The sequence below is a fragment of the Drosophila gunungcola genome, chromosome 3R (genome assembly GCF_025200985.1).
Source record: "Drosophila gunungcola strain Sukarami chromosome 3R, Dgunungcola_SK_2, whole genome shotgun sequence".
NCBI classification, from domain to species: Eukaryota; Metazoa; Arthropoda; class Insecta; order Diptera; family Drosophilidae; genus Drosophila; species Drosophila gunungcola.
The window spans coordinates 22,218,172-22,238,625 of record NC_069139.1 but is presented as its reverse complement, the minus strand read 5'-3'; the positions used below and the strand labels follow the sequence as shown (position 1 = coordinate 22,238,625).

Genomic DNA, 20,454 nt, shown 5'->3' with positions numbered 1-20,454 from the left:
TTCATGTTGAGCGGCGGCGGCCCCAAAAATGCCAAGAAGCTCGAGGATGTTTCATATTTGGGGTTTAATTTCCCATGTAAGTCGAGGCCAGTCGTTCTCCTGTTCGCTGTCTGTTGGCCAAATTCACAAGGATGTGGGCTGAGTGGGTGGGTGGCTGTGTGGTCTGCAGGAGCTTGTCATATGCATTTTCACTTTTCGACTGCTTGGCATTTGGCTCAACTAGCAAAACTTTGCAGTTCGCATGTACGAAACTCGATAAGTGAGTGTGGAACTGGAGCAGGCAAAAGAACTTGACTCGAGTGAGCATCGGCAAATCGAATCGAAATTGTTTCAATTTTCGTAAAATGGCGTTGAACTCGAGCGGTCCATGAGTCATTTATAAAGCCGGTTGTCAGGCACGATTTGTGGTAGTTAGATGGTGGAGCCGAAACGGAAACGGAAGTCTCGCCCCCATGAATATGCATGAGCCAGGGATTCTCAGTCGCTGCGAAAATGCCCAGGTTGTCTCCTGCAGCTGCAGGTGCCATTAGAGGCAGCTGGAAAAATACCCAAGTTTTCCGGGGCAACAAGAGGGCTTTTGCCTGCCAATAAAACACGGCAAGTTTAAGCTGTTTTTGCTTGCCTTCTCCTCGGCTCCTGGCGTTCTCCTCCAAAAGGATCTATTAATTTGCCGTACATAGCTGGGGTTTTTTCGACATTCGGCTGCAGCGGAAGCGAACATCATCAATTTGCTGATATCTGCAGGTAAACACTCCTGCTTAAGGACTTTGTTTTCCTTCTTTGCTGGCACACCTGATGGACTGACAAATGGCCTGGTCAGATTAATGAACAGATTTATGGGACTCTGGTTGGAAGTGCATTCTCTAGTAAAGCTGAAACTTAAATAGATACTTGGTGTTTATTAAGAGGATTAAACCATGAAAATAGAGCTTATAATAAACGTAATATATTTTAATCGGGCTTAGGGTTCGCCATCTGCCGGAAAATGTACAATAATGGTCATAACTTCTAAAATAATGCTCTGATTTGGAACATTTTTAATCCCAAATCTCAAGCTTTTATAGTTTTTGAGATCCTAACGCTTATATACTTTATAGGGTCGGAAACACATCCTTTTACCAGTTACATACATTTTTTACTTTAAAAGTAACGGATAATAATATATTAAAATCAATTATGTAAGAGAAATTCCAAATAGATGAATGTAATAATTTATAGCATTGTATGATACATATTTTGGGTTAACTCAATTACAAATTGCAACTCATAATCTAATGATGTAAGAAAACAAACTCAAGTGCTCGACAAATAAAGACTGATAGCTTCGCACTAAGCTGAGGGCGCATTAGACAGATTTAGGCCAGCTGGCTGCAACAATATGTAGTTGACTGACAAGCGTGAGGCATCAGTTTCGGAATCGACGGAGCGAGCGCGAAGCGAATCGGCTGAATGGGCGGCCAAGGATAAGACGAGGACTCAAAGCCACTTAGGCAGACTGTCAATGCTAGACAAGCGCTCATTAAGCCCTGACCCCTGGCACCGAAATGATAAGCAGTCAGACACATTGAGACGTCATCCCAGATGGACTGGATGGGGGTGGCAAAAGAGTACTATGTATCCCTGCGTTCGTCAATCAGCGCAACGCTCGCCCAACTTCTGACAGTTTGCTGTCAGAGACAGCACAAGCTGGAAATGACAAACGGAAGTGCGGCAAGCGGCAGATCTTCCTGGAGGAAGAATTCGTCCTGGCATTGTCAAAATGCTGCCAGTTGCCAAGGCTCTGAATCCGCGAAGCCGGAGAAGATGTGACGCCTTTTGACTCCATCTGCTTCTGTTTCCCTGTCCTAATCAATTAGTAGTCTTCGGAGAAAGGGGCAAAATGACGGGCAACTCTTTCAAGAACAATGCGGCAATTGTTTTTCTAAACAATTTAATGCCAGTAAGACAATAATGCTTATTAAGCAATTTTCATTAATCGCTGCGCCACTCGACGTTTGACGCTACAATCTCAAGAGACAATAAAACCCAGACAGGGAAGGGGAAAGAGAATATTTAATGCTGTACACGCAGAAAAATGTTTCTTTAATTGTTTTAACAATTTAAGACACTATTCTGTTTTTAAAAAATATAAGTACAAATTTTTATTATTGCCAAACCATATTTCTTAAATAGCTAAACTTAACACGGCTATAACTGTCATTAAAAAGATATTTAAAAATCTGCTTCAATATAATTAGTCTTAACAAAATAATTAACAAATTATTTAGTATTTATTTTTTATTTTTTAGCAAACTTGTAAAAACAGCTCTGACGATTTTTGTTTAACAGATTTTGTTTAACAGCCCTTGAGATTCCTCAACTTTTGGTATAAGACAAGTTTTTATTTTTTAATTTAAAATATCGCCACTTAAATATAATACATAATTTTTGCTTGAAATAAATAACATTTACTATATTGTTTGTAAGACATTGAACAAGGAAGAGAAATTTCAAAAATGAATAAATATTATATTATTTATGGTATTGTTCATACCCTTGCTCAAATTTGCCAAAGTGAGTTTATGTTTCCTCCGGTGCTTTCCTTGGTGTAATCTCTTTCCCAATTTCAATCGTGCTGGGAGAATAGAGCACGTTAGAGTTGAAGTGGCCTGGTCATGAAATATCAAGGCAATCGATCTATATACAACACACCCTTACACACACCCACACCCCCGTTTTGCCCCTTTTCATTGTATCGAAGCTGCAGCTTAAGTGTGTGCGAAGGGAACAATTGGGAGAAAGCAGGCGAAGGGGCGATTCTATTTGTGTTTGCCTTTGGTTTGGGTGTTGACTTTGACATTTGTTTTGTGTGGCTTATCCTTCAGATTCGCACAGCGTCCCAGTCCACATGCTCACAGCCACATCCACATCCACATCCACATTTACATCCATTTGTCCCCTCCAAAGACCACCATTCTCTGCCTTCGAGCCACCACAATGGGACATCAATCGGCGCGCATTTTTTGCCGTCTATTTAGCCAAGTTTCGTTTTTCATTGTGTGGACTTTGTGGATGTAGCTACAATGCCTTTTAAATGGCCGCTCGTGTTTCGCTGAGCGCTTTGGACCCGGACCAGGCCCAGGCCCAGATCTCGACGACTACTCCTATTTCATGGCTGCCTACTTTACGGCCAATAAAATCGCAACGCCTTGGGCGTTCCTCGTTGTGCTTATATCTTCGACTCGGCCCCTTCCTAAATCGCTTACAGTTGGCGGCCTGGCATATTTATCTATGGAACTCGAAATTGAAAAGCTTTTCCCTCCGTGCGAGTGTGTGTGTGTTCGTCTGTGTGACAGATTTGCAGCGGAGAAAGCGAAAATTAAATATGTAAAAGTATAGCCAATGCACACAACGAAAACTGGGGCAGAGAACCGGGGACTAGGGGCTTTATTCATGTGATTTATTTGCAGGCTGCGTGACAAAATTGGACTGGGATTCCATTAACAGTTCAAGTGTGTCACTGCAGTGATGGGGATGCTGTTGCGCTGATTATAATGTTCATTATGATGTATCTATCCATCAGCGTAAGTCGCCTTTAATCGGCCCACAATTTATATGCATTAAAAGAGCCTGCGGCCAATCCACTCTCTGGCACTTCAATGTTGATTTCCCCAGTGCTCTGTTGTTCTGCTGTTCTATGGCGACATTTGATGGGTTATTTTGTCAGTCAAGCACCTTGTCAACACAACTGAATTCACCAAATACAAAATTAACATAAAAGGGGCCAGACCCAGAGGCGGTATAAAAATTTTAATGAAATTAAAATTGTTTTCGTTGAGCCAATGAAAAAACAGAAACATCATTCGCGCTTCTCCATATTTCCGAATGTGTGTGTGTCCAGTGAAGTGACGCAGGCAATTAAATAAAATGGATTTTATTTTCAAATATCAATTCCCTATCTACGCTTTCAATGAACGAAAATACTTTTGAATTGTGCGCTGAATTAATTGAAGAACGTTAAGAGTCACATTGTGAGTCAAATTCGGTGTTTTAATGTAGAAGCTTTAATGTTATTTAAAAAAAATACGACAGTTTACGGCAAATATCAAATGTTTCGTTAACCAAAATAAAATTCTTCCGTTTTTTATAACATATCCGATACAGACATAAGACTTCTCTTTAAATTAATTATGCAATTATGCAATGGTATTATTGCCTAAAAGGCAGGCAAATTTTATGAAAATAATATAAATTATTATAAAATATATTCTGATTCACATAATGCTATGATATTTAATAAAAATAATTTCATAATTAGCAGGCCATAAATTCATTATACATTTTGCCAAGCAAAAACCTGATGGCATCCAAAAAACTCATTTAAGTCGGCGAAATTAAAACAGTCATTTTAAATAAAACCATTTGGTGCAGCTCAGGTGTGTGGTGACGATGGGCGGATGAGGCAGGTGTAAGTGTGGCGGCGTGGGGGCGTGGCAAATTGCCAAGAGCAAATAAAAGGCGACACACTCGCCAAGAGGTAGATGGAGAAAAGAGAATTTCGTGCGTGCGTGTAAGAGCAAAAAAGTTTTGTTTATTAAATAAAAATAAATGCAAGTTAATTAATTAAAACTTTAAACAAGATACGGCATGTGCGAAACTTTTACTTCCTCAAAATGGACAAAACAAGTGCTGGAAAGTGTGTTAAGCTTAATAAGCTGGGCCCCAGAAGACCGAATCTGGAGCAGGATCTTCGAGCACAGCGTTTATTGATATTTCCCCTACCTACACTTACAATGCACATTTTTCTTTGCCGCGAAATTTTGGCAACAGTTTGGCCGCACAAACCAGAAACTAAGCAGTCGAGGCCGTCCAATGCCAAGAGCAAAATCGGCGTAGTCGCAAACAGGCGCAACTAACATATACACTGTGTATACAATGTGTATTTAAAGAGTGCGCAGAGCGAAATTAAATTTAAAAAATGATTTTCATGACATTAACATTGGCATTTGGCTGCCCGCTAATGTTCCCGCCGACGTGTCGTCGTTAACTGCACGTTGGAAACATGGCATAGATGTAGATAGATGCAAAGGCAGAGATACAGATACAGATACGCAGATACAAGACAGCTGCGTCCGGCGCATTTTGGGACTCCAAAGCTCGTGCTTCCGTTGCCGGGACTCTGTCATCGCTTGTCACTCATCCGTTAACCTTCTACGTTGGCCGTTTGAGATTCCGTGCTTGCTGACAAATTCGCTGGGGAAATACATACTTGTCTATCTGACTGATTTTTTGAAGTCTCAGCCCTTTCACTCCCACCGCTCTGTACTTGGAGAACCCATTAATTAAATCAACTTTTAATCTATTTATACATAAAACTGAGGGAAATTCATTTTGCCACAAAATTAATTATACGCCCACGCGCCTTCAAGCCAGAGTGCTGCCGCCGCCCAGTGCAAAATTATAAATTTAAAAATTATAAAAAAAAAAACAAATATAAAAACACAACCAACGCCTCTGCGGCAGTACTTTGATGAGCTGGGCGTTCATAAAAAAAAATTCTTGTATTTTATTTATAAAATATATATGTCGAACACAGTGTTTTCCAATGTTTGCTTTTGTTGTTCGCCAATATTTATGTATGCTTAAATAATATTTTACGTATACCGTATTCACTTTTTCCCCTTTGATTCTTTGCAGTTGCTCTCCAACTTGGAAAAGCGCCAGGGCGTGGCAGGAAAATCAACAACCCTTCGCCATGTGGCTTCACTCACAACGGAAACTTTAGCGTGTGGACACTTTCATTTCCCTAATTAACAGTCTGCAATCCGAGAAACTCAAACCAAACAATCCAAAACCAAAACGCAAATATCAACATCAACTCGGAAAATGTGCAATAAATAAAAAAAAAAAACAAAAATAAAACCCCTACGCGAGTGACCAACGTATAATTTAGAGCTTGTGGCCACCAAAACTCGAGTGGCCAATTTGTTGTACGCCATTTGGCAACAACCACAGCTGCGAGCATCAACATCAAACAGTCGGCCAAGATGCGAGCGTTGAAAGCGTGTGCGAACACGAAAATAAAACATCATCATCAGGAAATAAATTCGAAAAAAATAAATATGAATATATATCGGAATGAAATAATAAATACAATATAATATATAGACATAGACTAGAACATAACCAAAGCTATATTCTACATTCTAAATGAGTGCGCTATATCCCGGCGAGGGGCGGCAAAAAATGGCATAGGACATTTTCCCATTTTCCCCACTTTTCCACCACTTAGTCGGGGGGCACAGGGCCGAAGACACCGACCAGAGCGGAATATACTCATCGAGATATAGATGTAGATATGGCGGCTGTATGCTAAAAGGCATTAGAAGCGAGTGACATTCTTTCGCCCAGCTGTTGTCATATAAATCATTGCTTTATTACAGGGTGTGCTATTGAGTTTGGAGCAGTCAAGATTTGGACTTAAGATAATAGACTTTATTTAGATAACATAATTTAAGTAGTAATTTTGGCTTTGTCGGATCTGTTCATTTAAAAATTGGGATATAAATTTGTATTTTTGTATAAGGGTTTATGTAATATTAATAAAACTATCAATATGACTTTTTTAAGTAATTTAATTTGACCAATGAGTATTAAAATAGGAAACCTTTGAAGTTTAAAAAGTAAAATTTTATATTTTGTTTTAAAAATTAATTTTATTAAGCAACTGTCAAATATATATTGAAATAAAATTAATGCTGCGATTAGATCTTGAACTATAATAATAGTAAAGGTTAGCAGAGTTTTATTAAAACATAATTAATTATATGTATTTAATATTCAGGATAAGTGAATAAATCCTGAATATACTGCACACATTTTCATTGCATAAAAGCTTTTTTTTTAGGCATTACATTTTTTTCCGCAATCTTATTAAACCATAATCAGTGATTTATCTTTAAAAAATACACCCTGTTCGATTCGCATAAAAGTCCGCAAACACGCATAACATCAACAACTCAACTTCTGCGTCAGTAAATAAACAAATATTGACTCAAATCAATACAAATGCCGGCGGCAACAACTAGATAATGTACAAAAGTGATTATAATCGAGGCAACAAAAAGAAAATCGAGCCCATGTTTTTCCATGCTCTTAATATTCGTTTTGTTTTTTTTTTTCTTTTTTCCGATCCACCATCTATGGCACAGTTCCTGGAAGCATAACATCGAATAACAATATCTGAATTAGTGGGCGCAGAGCTAAAAAAACCGACCACTTGGCCGAAACCGAAACAAACTAAAAATAATTTGAAGCCCAAGAAATGTTAAAAATAAAATTAAAAGAAATCAACGAATGCTCGTCAGCTACACAAGGCGGCAGCAACCGCGGCGGCAAAAAATATGAACAAAATTAAAAAGCAGCCGCTTGGAGCTAGAAAAAAACCCAATCAGCGAGCAGCAGCCACAAATTTACAAAAAATAGAAAAATAGAAGCCGCACCACACACATAGCAAATAGCCAGAAATTGTCGTCGTCCAGCGGAGAGGTGGTAGTGGTAGGTAGTAGCCTCCATCAGCAGAAGCAACGGCGGCGGAAAAGCTGCGGAAAATCTACAGAAAATCAACGGGAAGGCGAGGCCATCGAGAACGTGTGGGCGGCGTTGGCTGGCAAGGACAGTGGTCGTTGTCTCTTGGTCGTTGACGTTGTCAGCGGAGGCTGAAACTGAGGCTGAGGCTGAGACTAAGGCAGCGGCAGCGGCAGCGGACGCGGCGACGTTGTCGTGGCCACACGGTGCTGGCCCGGCCACTTTCGCGAATCAATTTCCGTTGCGGTGGCCGTTTCAGTTTTGGTTTCAACGTTGCCGGCGCTACGCGTGTCGTGAATTTCCAATGGCGGTTCTAGTGGGTGCTGTTCCGAAATAAAAGTGCGAAAAACCAGAAACAGTGTTAAGTGGCAAGTGGCAAGCAACCAAAGCCAAAGAAAGAGTATAGAAAAATAAAGCAAGACATCACACGCCACCACTCATGTTGTTGTGCCCCGAAGTTGTTGGCCCAGAGCCACCGCGGCAAAGGCATCGCACCAGTGCGACCAGGATACGCAAAAGACCGAAATGCTGCTGCGGCAATCAGGAGGAGCAGCTGGAGCAGCTGGAGCAGCAATCAAAACAGCTGGAACAGCAGTCTCCGAACCCTAGCTATAGTCAGCGCCAGAGCCTCACACTGGCGCGGGTCACAGCGGCCGCCCTTACAACGGCGGCCATGTTGCACACAACCAATGCCCTGGCCACCAGCTCATCCTCATCCACATCCTCATCATCATCCGCCGGATCTGCACTGCCATTGCCGGGCACTGCCACGCCCCCTTCACACGAACTGAACGCCACGCTGCTGAGCAGCACGGCGGCGGGTCTGATCTTCAACGAGAGCGGATACAAAGATCCTGGCCTGGGACTCCATCCCGACGAGGACTGGCTGGACAACATCTTCTGGGTGTTCAAGGCCTTCGTCATGCTGCTCATCATCATTGCGGCCATCTGCGGCAATCTGCTTGTTATTATTTCTGTGATGCGTGTTAGAAAATTAAGGTGCGTATACGTGATATTAAAGCTACCCCAGCCATAATTAGCTGTGATGTAATGTGAAAAAGCAATTAGAACTGCTCGCGCTCCGTGTAATTCGTTCGTAATTTGCATAAAACTGCTCCATGCCAGCGGCATTGTCCTCGAGCTGGCTTGATTGCCAATTTGCAGCGTTACCTCTTGGCCGACTTACGAAAAAATTACAAAGCGCTTCGCTTTCTAAGCGCGATTTTCGTCAACTTTGCATAAAATTCATGCACGTCCGCTCCGTTTCTCCAGTTTTCCCATTTCATTCATTCCCTACCCCAAAGAGACACACCCCTGAAAAACGTGCTGCAGGACATCTTTTTGTGCTCGCTTTGCTCTGTCATTGCTCGTCCTTCGCTCGTATTTTATACAGACTCCTTGGCCCTTATTTACTCAGCTCATAATTGAGCATCTCAGCTGTGTTCTATCCGTCGTTTCGGCATGAGACTGCAGTATTTACTTCCACCATTTAGCAAAGAAGGCGGTTACAGCAAAGGAACTGAGATGCATTATTTTAACGACAAATTAACTTTCATGACTTTATTCATGAATCCAATTTGCATATTAAGAGAGATTCTTAATTGGACGCTTGGGTAATGATTTAATTTGACTAAATTCATTGTCCATCAACCTAAGGTCTGCATTTATCTGCTGAATTTAAATGGAAATTAAACTAGCCATAAATGTTTGTGGAACCAATCAAAACATTGCGCAGTGCTTTGGTTTTAGGTCTAGAATTTATTGCTCCATTTGAGGGCTCCAGTATCTGGATTTGATGACTAATGAGCAAATTAAATTTCATATTCAAAATTTTATATCCATGCTAGAGACAAAAACACACACCACAAACTTGTCAATTTCTCGGGCGACCTCGTTAACTAATGAAGGGCGGGGCATTTTGGGGTTGCGTCCTTCGACGAAAATCACATTATCATAAAAACAAACTTTTCTGGTGATAAATGATGAGACGTCAGCTGGCCCGGGTTCGTTAATATTTTTAGTTATGCCTTAATATAGGGCAGGCAAATCAATTTGGCGCTTCATAAAGCCGACGCAATCAAAAGTTGTTTTCTGGCTGACAAAAGCTCTGTTATTTTTCCTGCCAATTTTTTTCGCTGCTAAGCTTTCTACGCAGGTTTATTTTTTTTACCCAGCAGAGGAAAAACTTTAAATACTCTTAGCCAAAGTTGGCGAAGGGCAATGAAGCCAAAAGGCGAAACAAACAAACTTTGCTGGATGGCACAGAAAAACGAGACTAAAAAAATGTATAATGATAAAAAGGGAAAAGCGAGGCATAATTAAGGTTGAACCCTGCTTAATTTCTCTTTTTGCCCTGGCTGCTAATGAGAAGCGTTTTATTTTTTAAGTGACTTGCGTGTTAGTGGATTCAGGTGCTCCAAGACAGGCCCAACTAATAATGATGCCGATAGATGATCATCAAGATAATTTTGTTGCACTGATATGAAACCCTCTGGCCAAGGGATTAATTTGTATCAAATACTTTAAATAGCAGCTTTCAGAGAAAGTTGATTTGAGTCAGTAGTTTAATCAAGGTTCCCTATAAATCAAATTGTATTAAAGAAAGTAAATGGTAATGCACAAAATTTTAAAGTGCTTTTTTCGATTCGTGCCAAAACCATGATGAAATTAATTATTTGGCAAGCTATGGCCAATGCATGTGGCAACTAATGAACTAAAATCCAAATGTTAAAACTTCTTCCACATGGTCAGCTTACGGCAAAAATTCTATTGTTCTGAGCGGCAAATAATACGCATACGTAGCGTGAAACAAGGCAATGGAAATAAAAATGTGGAAAAGTTTACAAACGCAAAAAAGCACACACACCCAGCTAGCAAAGAATGACAATTAAACACTGCGAGCGTGTAGCTCAAAGAGAAATGGAACAAAAACAAAATGCATGCTGAACACGAGAGGTGGAGGTGGAGGTGGGTGGTGGGCGTTGGGCGTTGGGTGGGTTTTGGGGGGAATGAGAAAGAAGAAGAGTAGAGGGGAGGCCGCGGAACCGAGAACAAGTACAAAAACAACACACACACACAGCGCGGGTACAACTTTGGCAATTAAGGCAGCTTATGGTTTTTATGACAGCATAAATTTAAAATGTTCTATGCCAAACAATAAAATTCCGCTTTCTTTCCACCACCCAAATTATTTGGCCGAGATGAGCCGCAGCGAAGGGTGCTCTGGATGGTGAGTGTATAAGCAGATACATCTAGAATCTGGATATATGTGTGTGCTTTAATTTTCCATTACAACGGGTGGGAAATTGGGAAAAGAGGGGGACGGTGGCTCATTAACGCAGCGCCTTCAGTTGAAGGATGCTCAAAAACTGTTTCCGCCTTCACTTTTCCCTCCATGGAAACTTCTTTTTGCTATTTTTCTTAAATTTAAATGGCAGGCAAATTATCTGCAGTTCAACTTGGAGGGAAGGAGGAGTAAAGAGGGGGAAGGAAGCAGCTAAGTAATGGCGGAACATTTTCAGAATGGCGTCGATTTGTTGCAATTAACGTCTAAGACGCTGAAAGTTATTTAAGTAGTAGCCCCGGGCAAAACAGATTACCATGCCCAGACAGCCAACTTGAAACTAAGCACAATAGCCTCGGAAGATGAGATTAATGTAACTTAATGGCAACAATAGATACGATGGATAAGAGAATTTACCGCCCATAGGGCCTGAAAGCCACAACACATGTAAATAGGTCAAACAGAATTTATTGATTTAGTTCACTTTATTACTATTGAATTAATTTTTTTAATAATTAACTCACTGTATTATTAAATTCACTTTTATTTTTAATTAGTTAACTTTGTTATTCTCTAATTAAAGTTCAATTCACCTTTTTGTTAATCATTATTTGATTTTTTTTAAATAACATTTTAAGGTCTATACAATTATGCTTGAGCATATTATGGAAAATGAAAAGTGAGTGTCTGAAAAAAAAGATTTCGCTATTTAAAAGAATACAGTATTTAATTAATAATTTTTAAGAAAGCTTATTTGTTCCTAAAATAAAATGCAATATCCTAAAAAACCCATTATTGTGGTGTATCCAATATAAATAGTTTGTGTTGTTCGACAATATAAACTCCAATATAATTGAAGACACAATTCAAAACCAAAAAGATTAAATTACATTTGAATTGCCCGCATATTAACATAATTGACCAAAAGTTTTCGAGTGCCGAAAAGGCTCAGTTTTGATTTCAAACTTTTCCCATTTGACTTAGTGAGAATGGCAAATGAATGGCTGCCGCCTGGAGTTCACTCATCCGATTAGAGAATCCTTTGGCCGGCAACTAGTCCAAAACTCTAATTGGCCAGAGCATTTGTCAGCACTCGGCTTTGATTTCAATTTAAATAACAAAATAGGTATAAGCTGGTAAATTTTTGCCCAGAGGTTTGCCGATGCCCCCTTCTGTTTCTCGATTTTTACTTGTATTACGAGTATATATTTTCGTTGCGAATCGACATCGTTCTCGATTCTTGGCTGGCTTTTCAATTACACCCCCCGCTGCTGCCGCATGCACTCACATCTGCATCCCACCAATCCGCCCGAGGGGTCCAAACTGTCAACTCGTACAATAGAAGTCCCCGTTCACGCATTCACTCATACGATATATCGTGATTAGCCCCCACGGGGTGGCAAAAAGGACACCCTTCTTGTGCCCTATATTGTTGGATATTGTCCTCTGATTGCTAACATCTCGTTTTCTTCCTTCTTCTCTTTGCAGAGTTATAACGAATTACTTTGTAGTTTCCTTAGCCATGGCTGATATAATGGTCGCTATTATGGCCATGACATTTAACTTTAGTGTGCAAGTAACTGGGCGGTAAGTACAACAACAAACGGCAACAAAAAATACCCCACACACATACATGGCCACACACAAAGCCTAAGCAGGGCAACAAAAGCGGGCAAAACTGTTGCAAAAATTACAGCTGCAAGCAAAGGCAAGACCAAATAAAATGCCAGTCCAGCCATCCAAGGTGGATGGGTGGTTGGGCGGTCGTGGGCGTGGGCGTGGGCCTGGGCCTGGGCGTGGGCGTGGCAGTGGCAGAATAAACAACCAAAAACAAAAATCCCTGAAAAATGAAAGCAACGTTTATTTATGCCCCTGTGAATGTTCTAGTCTATGTGCGTATACGTATATATAGTTCTCTTACACACACACACTCAAACACACACCCACTTTTTTGCATGTATTTACGTGGTTGTGCGAGGAAAATGCAAATGCAGAAAGTCATCTCTCACATGAACACAGTGCGTGCATTTGTGTTCAAGAATTAAAATGTGAAAAATAGAACAAACAGCAAGGCATTCGTTTAAGAAAACGATTTCAGGATACCCATTTAAACTTTCGGATTATAAGTTTGCAAACTTACAAAGGCTTCTTGGAGGAACTAGAATAAGTGCAAATTTTAGATTTTAGTTTAAAGGTTCTTTACTTGAAAATAAAAAATAAATCTAAAATATTTTCATCATTTTAAAAGTGTTGCTTAGTGGACCAATGTGTTAGCAAAGGTTTTTGAAATTTACATATTTAGCATTAAAAAAAAATATTTATTTAAGATTGAAGTAAAATTTTTGAATTCCATAATAATTTTAAATTACGCGACATGAAATTTTTTTTTTGTTTGTGTTTGCATTTACAGAAGTTGCATTTGCATTGAATTGAAGAAATTTTAAGCCATTTTAATATATTTTTTTTAAGTTTTAAATGAATAAATAATATAGTTGAAATATTTAAAAAGACCATTTTCAAAGTAAATTTTAGTTTTTGTATGGCCCAAAATACCCCATTTAAACGCATAAGTAAGAAGTACCCACTGAGAGGGAAACGACAACTTTGAAAAACTATTCCAAAGGACAGAAACCGTCAGAGTGTGACATGGTCACATCCTTCACGCCGAACGTCCGTCGCGACTGTCCAACAGTCCGACACCGTCTTTGGTATGTTGATATGTTGGTAATGCGATATGTGGACGCGTTGTCAAGTGCAGTCGGCTGAGCCCAGTTAATTATGCACGGAGGAGGCTGGCTTAAAGGCCGTGCTTTAAGCTCGACTTGAGCGTTGAGCACAGGGAGCAATGCAAATGTTTGCAATGCCACTGACGGCGACAACGAGATGGCGATAATGGTGGCGATGAAGGGGGGTTGGTGTGGTGAAAGGGGGTTTTTGGGGTCGGTGGGCCATTCAAGTCACATTATGTGCACTTACTGCCAGGCCAAAAAAAAAAACTTCAGCAGCGCGAGTGGCATATAAATTGGCATCGGCTGGCGTCGCGTCGTCCTGATTTTCTGGCAGCAGCCACCTCCACCCCCACTTGGCATTCATTAGCCATGTCACCTTCACAGTTGCCAGTTGCCAGTTTCAGAGTTGCATAATTGCAGCCAGCAGCAAGTGGTGTCGCCATTTCAGGGCCTAAGCTGCAAAGCCAGGGCGCCCCAAAGGAATGGTTTAGAATACCCCTCCTACAAAAACGCCAACGACCAAAACAGCCTCGTTGGATAGTGGAAAAGTTTTTGAAACTGATGCCAAACGGGGCGCCCGATAATAAATTCCACTGCCTCCTGGCCAAAAGGCTGAGTTGCCGCCTCCGCCTCCGCCAAACGGCCAAAACGGAGTGGCAACCAAGGGCGACGGCGACAGCGACAGCAACAGCAACAGCGACGCAAGTTTTAATGAGTTTTTCATGCAGCCCAGTTCCCGCCCACCTCCCCATTCCCCCCTTTCTCCGCCTCCGCCATGCCCCGAGCCTTATGGCCTATTTTCTGGTCTCACAGTGCACTTAAGCTTTTAATTTGGCCCTTCACAGAGGCAGTTCAGGGGCAATGTCACCTGGCAACCGAAACTAAGATGAAATCGATAAACACATAAATCAGGTGGACTGATAACGAAGTGGGCCAGAGGAGAGTGGATTGTCTGGGCCGCTTTTACTTTTTTACTGGCCTACATTCAGGAATTGGCAGTGAAATGCCGTTTAAATGGAGACCTACTTTTTTTGCATTTATGCCTTGACTTTTTACGATCCACACATCCTCTGTCTTTTAGTTTAAAATTACAATAATCGTTAAAATTAGCTTAAATTCCTTACAGTTCATTCTTTTTAGTTTTGAGACGCAAGAAACACTAATATTATTACAACCACTAAGGAAAGTTATTTACTATTTATTTAATTACTACCTTTATTTTTATGATCCACACTTCCTGTGTATTTTAGTTTAAATTAACAATAATCATTGAAAATAGCTTAAATTCCATATTGCTTATTCTTTTAAGTCTTAAGCCGCCATAAACACTTAAATTAAAGCATAAAAACTGTTGCTTATAACCACTTATGAATTTATTACGATGTTTGCTAAAGCCAAATGTTATTTTACTATTTATTTAATAACTAACTTTATTGGCCACTGATTTAACAAGTCCATAAAACTTAAGTTTCCTGGAGTTAAACGTACTTGTTAAATGTGCACTCAGAAAGTGATACTAAAACTTAATTTTTCATAAAGAAAAAAAAAACGGAATTGCGTTTTATGGCGATGACTTCACGAACGTATTTAGCCAGGCATTTTAAAAGTCAGGCAAAAACACAGAAATGAATCATCAGAAATAGAAAGTGCAAACTCATGCAGTCGATAATCAGATACAATGACTTCAAATGCTAAAGCCCAAAGTATATGGCCCCGCTATTATATGGGTAATCATCGCGATATTGATGCCTCCATTAATTGGACTCTTTCAGCTGGCTCTTCAGCCCCTTCCTGTGCGATTTGTGGAACAGCCTCGATGTCTACTTCTCAACAGCGAGTATTTTGCATTTATGCTGCATATCTGTGGATAGGTAAGCGGCCTCTCAGAGCCAAAAACCCGCATGTGGAGCACCAATAACATGGCATTTTCGCGTCCCTTGCAGATACTATGCGATTGTTAAGCCGCTCAAGTATCCCATCAGCATGACGAAACGCGTCGTCGGCATTATGCTGCTGAATACATGGATATCGCCGGCGTTGCTCTCGTTCTTGCCCATCTTCATCGGCTGGTACACCACCGACCAGCACAAGGTGTTCGTCATGGAGAACCCGGACCAGTGCTCCTTCGTGGTGAACAAGTACTACGCCGTCATCTCGAGCTCGATTTCGTTCTGGATCCCCTGCACCATCATGATCTTCACCTACCTGGCCATCTTCCGCGAGGCCAATCGCCAGGAGAAGCAGCTGATGATGCGCCACGGCAACGCGATGCTCATGCACCGCCCCTCCATGCAGCCCTCAGGTGAGTATCAGCCCAGAGTGGTTGACGCCCCATTTGCCCTTTTGGTATGTAGTGAAATTTATCTGAGAAGTTAGTTTGCCAAGGTGAAATTATTATTAAAGAGCCCTGCACTTTAAGGGGTGTGAAATCAAAACGAATGTCAGTTTATTTGGACACCAATGCAAGTACATAATATTTACAGATACCATAGGTGCAGTTCATATTTATTAATTGGTCGGTGTTAACAACTGATTGAATCCCTTTTTTTTCTATTTAAACAGTGAAAGACTGTGACTACGAAGTCTAATGTTGTTATGGAACTTAACTTTGCCCTCTTTTTCTGTTTAAAAATTAACAAATTCGTTAGAATTTAAACAAGAAAGGTTTATAAAGTATGTAAATCTAGTTTAAACAAGAAAGAGCGCTTTAATCAAGTGCTTTTAATATAATCTACCCGTTAGTCCTTTAACCAATTTTAAAATTTTGAAATTATTACATACTTTCTAACCAGTACAGTAAATAATTATTGATTTTATTTATTTGGGGATGCAACAAAGGCACTAAAAATATTTTATAATTGGTTAGTTTTCTGAATGGCCGAGAAGCCTTATTGATCATAATAAGAGGATTTTGTGACTAATTTGATTGATACGTAGCCTAGCAAGTGATGCAGTGGCATTGCACAAAGTTCTTTGGCCTATCTGATGGCTGGGCATTTTTCAAATCTTCGTCCTTTCTCCTCCGGCAGGCGAGGCGCTGAGCGGCTCCGGCTCGTCGAAAACTTTGACACTGCACGATGTCGAGCAGGAGCACACCCCCACTAAGGACAAGCACTTAATCAAATGAAGCGGGAGCACAAGGCCGCACGCACGCTGGGCATCATCATGGGCACCTTCATCCTCTGCTGGCTGCCATTCTTTCTGTGGTGAGTACCGTCGAACGGCTACGCATCCCGCTGACATGGGATTTGGGGCATAATTTATCTAATGTCACGCATGCATAATTAAATATTACTCATACGGCCCGTGCGCCATTATTTCGGCGGTTGTTGTTTTTCGCACCGCCCCAAATATAATCTCATTTATGCAAAGCCCAGGCCCACTCATGCATCTGGAATTTATGAGTACATATTCCATCTTGATGCCATACACAGACAAAATGTGATGGACCGAGATTTTAAACGGTGGCTAATACCCCTTATGCGAAGAAAACCTAATCATAATTAATACAGAGTTATTTTCTTACCAATTGTTACTATTTATTTTTATTATGTTATACATTTTTTAAAACAGCAAGCAAACAGTACATTTATATGAAACTCGCTTGGAGTATTCCAATTTTAATTGTTAATTTTTCAATTCTTTACTTATTTTTTGTTATTTATTATTTATTGATACTTTAAAGTAATATAATTTAAACATAAATTGTCAATTTCTAGGGTATTGAGCTTTAGGTAAATTATAATTGCTTTGTTTAAAAGAGTTATAAAGTATCTTTAGTAATAATACTATACATTAAAAAAATATTATACAAACTATATAGCATTGATACCTTACAAGTTTACAAATATGTTTATTTGCACTGTTCAAATTTGAAAAATGTGATGCGGCTAGGTTACTGGTTTTTAATAAGTTTAGATATCATATTTTAAGGCAACTGAATAATTTGTAACCGTCTAAAAAAATATAAAATAAATTAAAGATATTTAGTATTGTATCATATTTAAGCCTATAATATTTTTCCCATGCTTGCAGGTACACGCTCTCCATGACCTGCGAGGCGTGCCAAGTGCCGGAAATCGTCGTATCGATCCTATTCTGGATTGGCTACTTCAACTCGACGCTCAACCCGTTGATCTACGCGTACTTCAACCGGGACTTCCGGGAGGCGTTCCGCAACACGCTGCTCTGCCTGTTCTGCAACTGGTGGAAGGACCGCCACATGCCGCTGGACATCGACATCCGTCGCTCCAGCCTGCGCTACGACCAGCGGGCGAAGAGCGTCTACTCGGAGAGCTACCTCAACTCGACGACGCCCTCGCACCGCCGACAGTCGCAGATGGTGGACAACTTATAATACAGGGACGAGGCGCTGCTGACGCCCATCGCCCAGCAGCGGCAGCGGCTGGCGGCGGGCGGGTCCGGTTGCGGATCCCGCCTGGGCGGGCAACTGGCAGCTGCCGTCGACAGGGATAGGGATAAAGATAGGGACAGGGATAAGGACAAGGACAAGGCCAAGTCGCACGTGGACCGCCTGGCGGGCTGCGACGATGTGCAGGAGATCCAGATCGAAATACCCATGGAGTACATCAACAAATGGAACAAGAACAACAATGCTGCCGCCTCGACGTCCTCCAGCCATGTGTAAATGTAAAGTGCTCGATGGGGCGGCGAATTAATCGATGGCAGAACGGCAACCGGGGGGAGGAATCAATTTAATGCAATTAAAATGTTCCATTAATTTGTAAAATTAATATGCCGGCTCATCTCATGCGTTGGCTGACTTACTCGTAATGTTGACATTAATCAATCATGCTTCGAAGCGTGCCATTTCATTTGCCCGCCACTGTGCACCTATTGATTGCTTTTTTGTTGAAAATAATCTATATATTTTTTTTTTGCAAACTGAAGCACAGATCGGGGCTATCGTAGGTTAACTTATTTATTTATGTTTTCGTGTCGTTTAAATCTTGTTGTAAATACTGAGTATTTTTGTACGACTAAATTAAGCACAGGTTGTAAACTCATTTCTATATGTATGCCAATCGGAAAACTGTATGCCCCAAAGCATTTTGCTCACTCAAATGAAAAACCAAAAATAAATTAATCAAAATGGCAATCACTGCAACTCACTGAGCTATGCGTGTACATAGGGATTCGAAAAAAGAACGAAGAGCTAAAGCTAAAACTGTGCCAATTAAGAGACCGCAAATTATAGACAACTACGAGAGAAGTCCTGCAAAAAAAAAAAGAGATTTACCCGAGCGAAAAATCAACCACACCCCCAACGCAATTAAAATCAGAGAAATTAGGAAGCCCGACAAAGTTACGGAAGCTAAAGCAAAGCTAAACCCAATTGTTATTTGAACGACAATCGCATGAATTGAAAATGCTCAAAACCAAAGTAAACCTTAAAACGTATATCAAGTAAATATAGCAAAAATATATAGTCAAATCAGTGTAGGATCCAGGCGTTCGGAAAAACCAAAGCTAAAGCCCAAATAAATTAACCAACATATAGTGAATCGATATCAGACTAACCAAATTACGTGTGTGTGTGTAGTGCGGGAACCGAATCCCGAAACCGTTTTCGTTTCAAAGTGTTTAGTGTCGAGTTCAATGGTGCGTCGGATGAAAGGCAATTGCGTTGCAGTTCCTGGAATTAAGTTGACTGTGTAGCCTGTGAGGGCAAGGCTTGAGTACTGCTTCAGAAGTCAGCAACTTGATTCCAGCAATTGCGGCCCAATATTCCGCAACAAAGAAAGCCAGCGAAAACCCGACGATGAAAGGCAATGGTAATGTTAATAAGGCGAAAAGTGCAGACAAAGAGTTTTGTGTACTTTGTACAAATAACTAACCACTTCACAAAATGTTACCGATTTTTGATTTTCCATTGATCCACAAAGCAAGCAGAAAGTCAAGAACATTTGTCAAGTAAAGCAAATTTATAAAAACAAACAGCAACTTTTATGCTGATTTCCCACGCTAGTCTGAAACAAAAATATAAAATAGAACTATTGTGTCGAGTGGAGAACAAGGATTAGGAGCCAAAGCTCAGTATGTATCATATAAAGAGTGTATAAATAGATGTCTAAATAAATGTTATATTTATAGTAAGTATTTATTATATGACTTTCCTTAAAAAGATGAAATAAAACCATAGGGAAGAGCGCAACCTAAATCTCCAAAGAACTTGTTATATTTTTATAAACAGCAGTCCCCAAACTAATATTGTATGTGTAATTTGTATTTGTATATTGACAAGTCTGTGTATATGTGCGTGCGAGTTATTTATTATTATAAAATTATTACTGACAACTGAACTTTTCGTTGCATTGTTTTGTGTTTTGTTGTGCAATTTTCCATGCAAGACAAAATAGGATCCTAACATTAAGCCAAGCTGACAAGCAAATCTGGCCTCGAGTGGCAGACAAGTAAATGGCAAACTAAGCTACTAACTAAGTGAATATGAAATTCAGATGTATTATAAAGCAACATAACAAACTTTGAGTTGGAAAACAAGCAGAAAAGCAAAATAAATTTAAAACTACAAATATAGCAAAGCGAAATTGTTTAATTTCACCCAACCCCAACCTGCTGATTACCAAGGGCAAAGTTCTGGACAAACTGAAAAGTAAATAAAGTCGGGAGCCCAAAATACCCAGTCCGCATCGAAGTACATTAACAGCATATTATCAGGACAAAAGTAAAGCTGATTACTGCCGGCGACAGTTGTAAACTTCTAATAACTGTCAAGTCTCGACTTCGGCTGACAAATTACAAATTTGTTCAAGAGCCCCGTGGCAACGTGGCACAACCCTGGCACACGCGTCGAATGAGTGATTTTTATTTGGCAAATGCGTGTGTAATTTAACT

The 20,454-nt window shown here is 40.3% G+C and overlaps 1 protein-coding gene across 1 annotated transcript in view; it reads left to right on the top strand.

Annotated features, from left to right (window-relative positions):
• Positions 1 to 20,141, top strand: part of LOC128252319 (octopamine receptor beta-2R) — a 46,474-nt gene extending 26,333 nt beyond the window's left edge. Inside the window, 8 exon segments of the mRNA XM_052979957.1 lie at positions 5,677 to 5,867; positions 7,191 to 8,565; positions 12,338 to 12,436; positions 15,351 to 15,449; positions 15,522 to 15,880; positions 16,608 to 16,697; positions 16,700 to 16,784; positions 17,614 to 20,141. Of these exon segments, the coding sequence (XP_052835917.1) occupies positions 8,006 to 8,565; positions 12,338 to 12,436; positions 15,351 to 15,449; positions 15,522 to 15,880; positions 16,608 to 16,697; positions 16,700 to 16,784; positions 17,614 to 18,226 (1,905 nt within the window). The 5' untranslated portion in view covers positions 5,677 to 5,867; positions 7,191 to 8,005 and the 3' untranslated portion in view covers positions 18,227 to 20,141.
• The last annotated feature ends 313 nt before the right edge of the window (positions 20,142 to 20,454 follow it).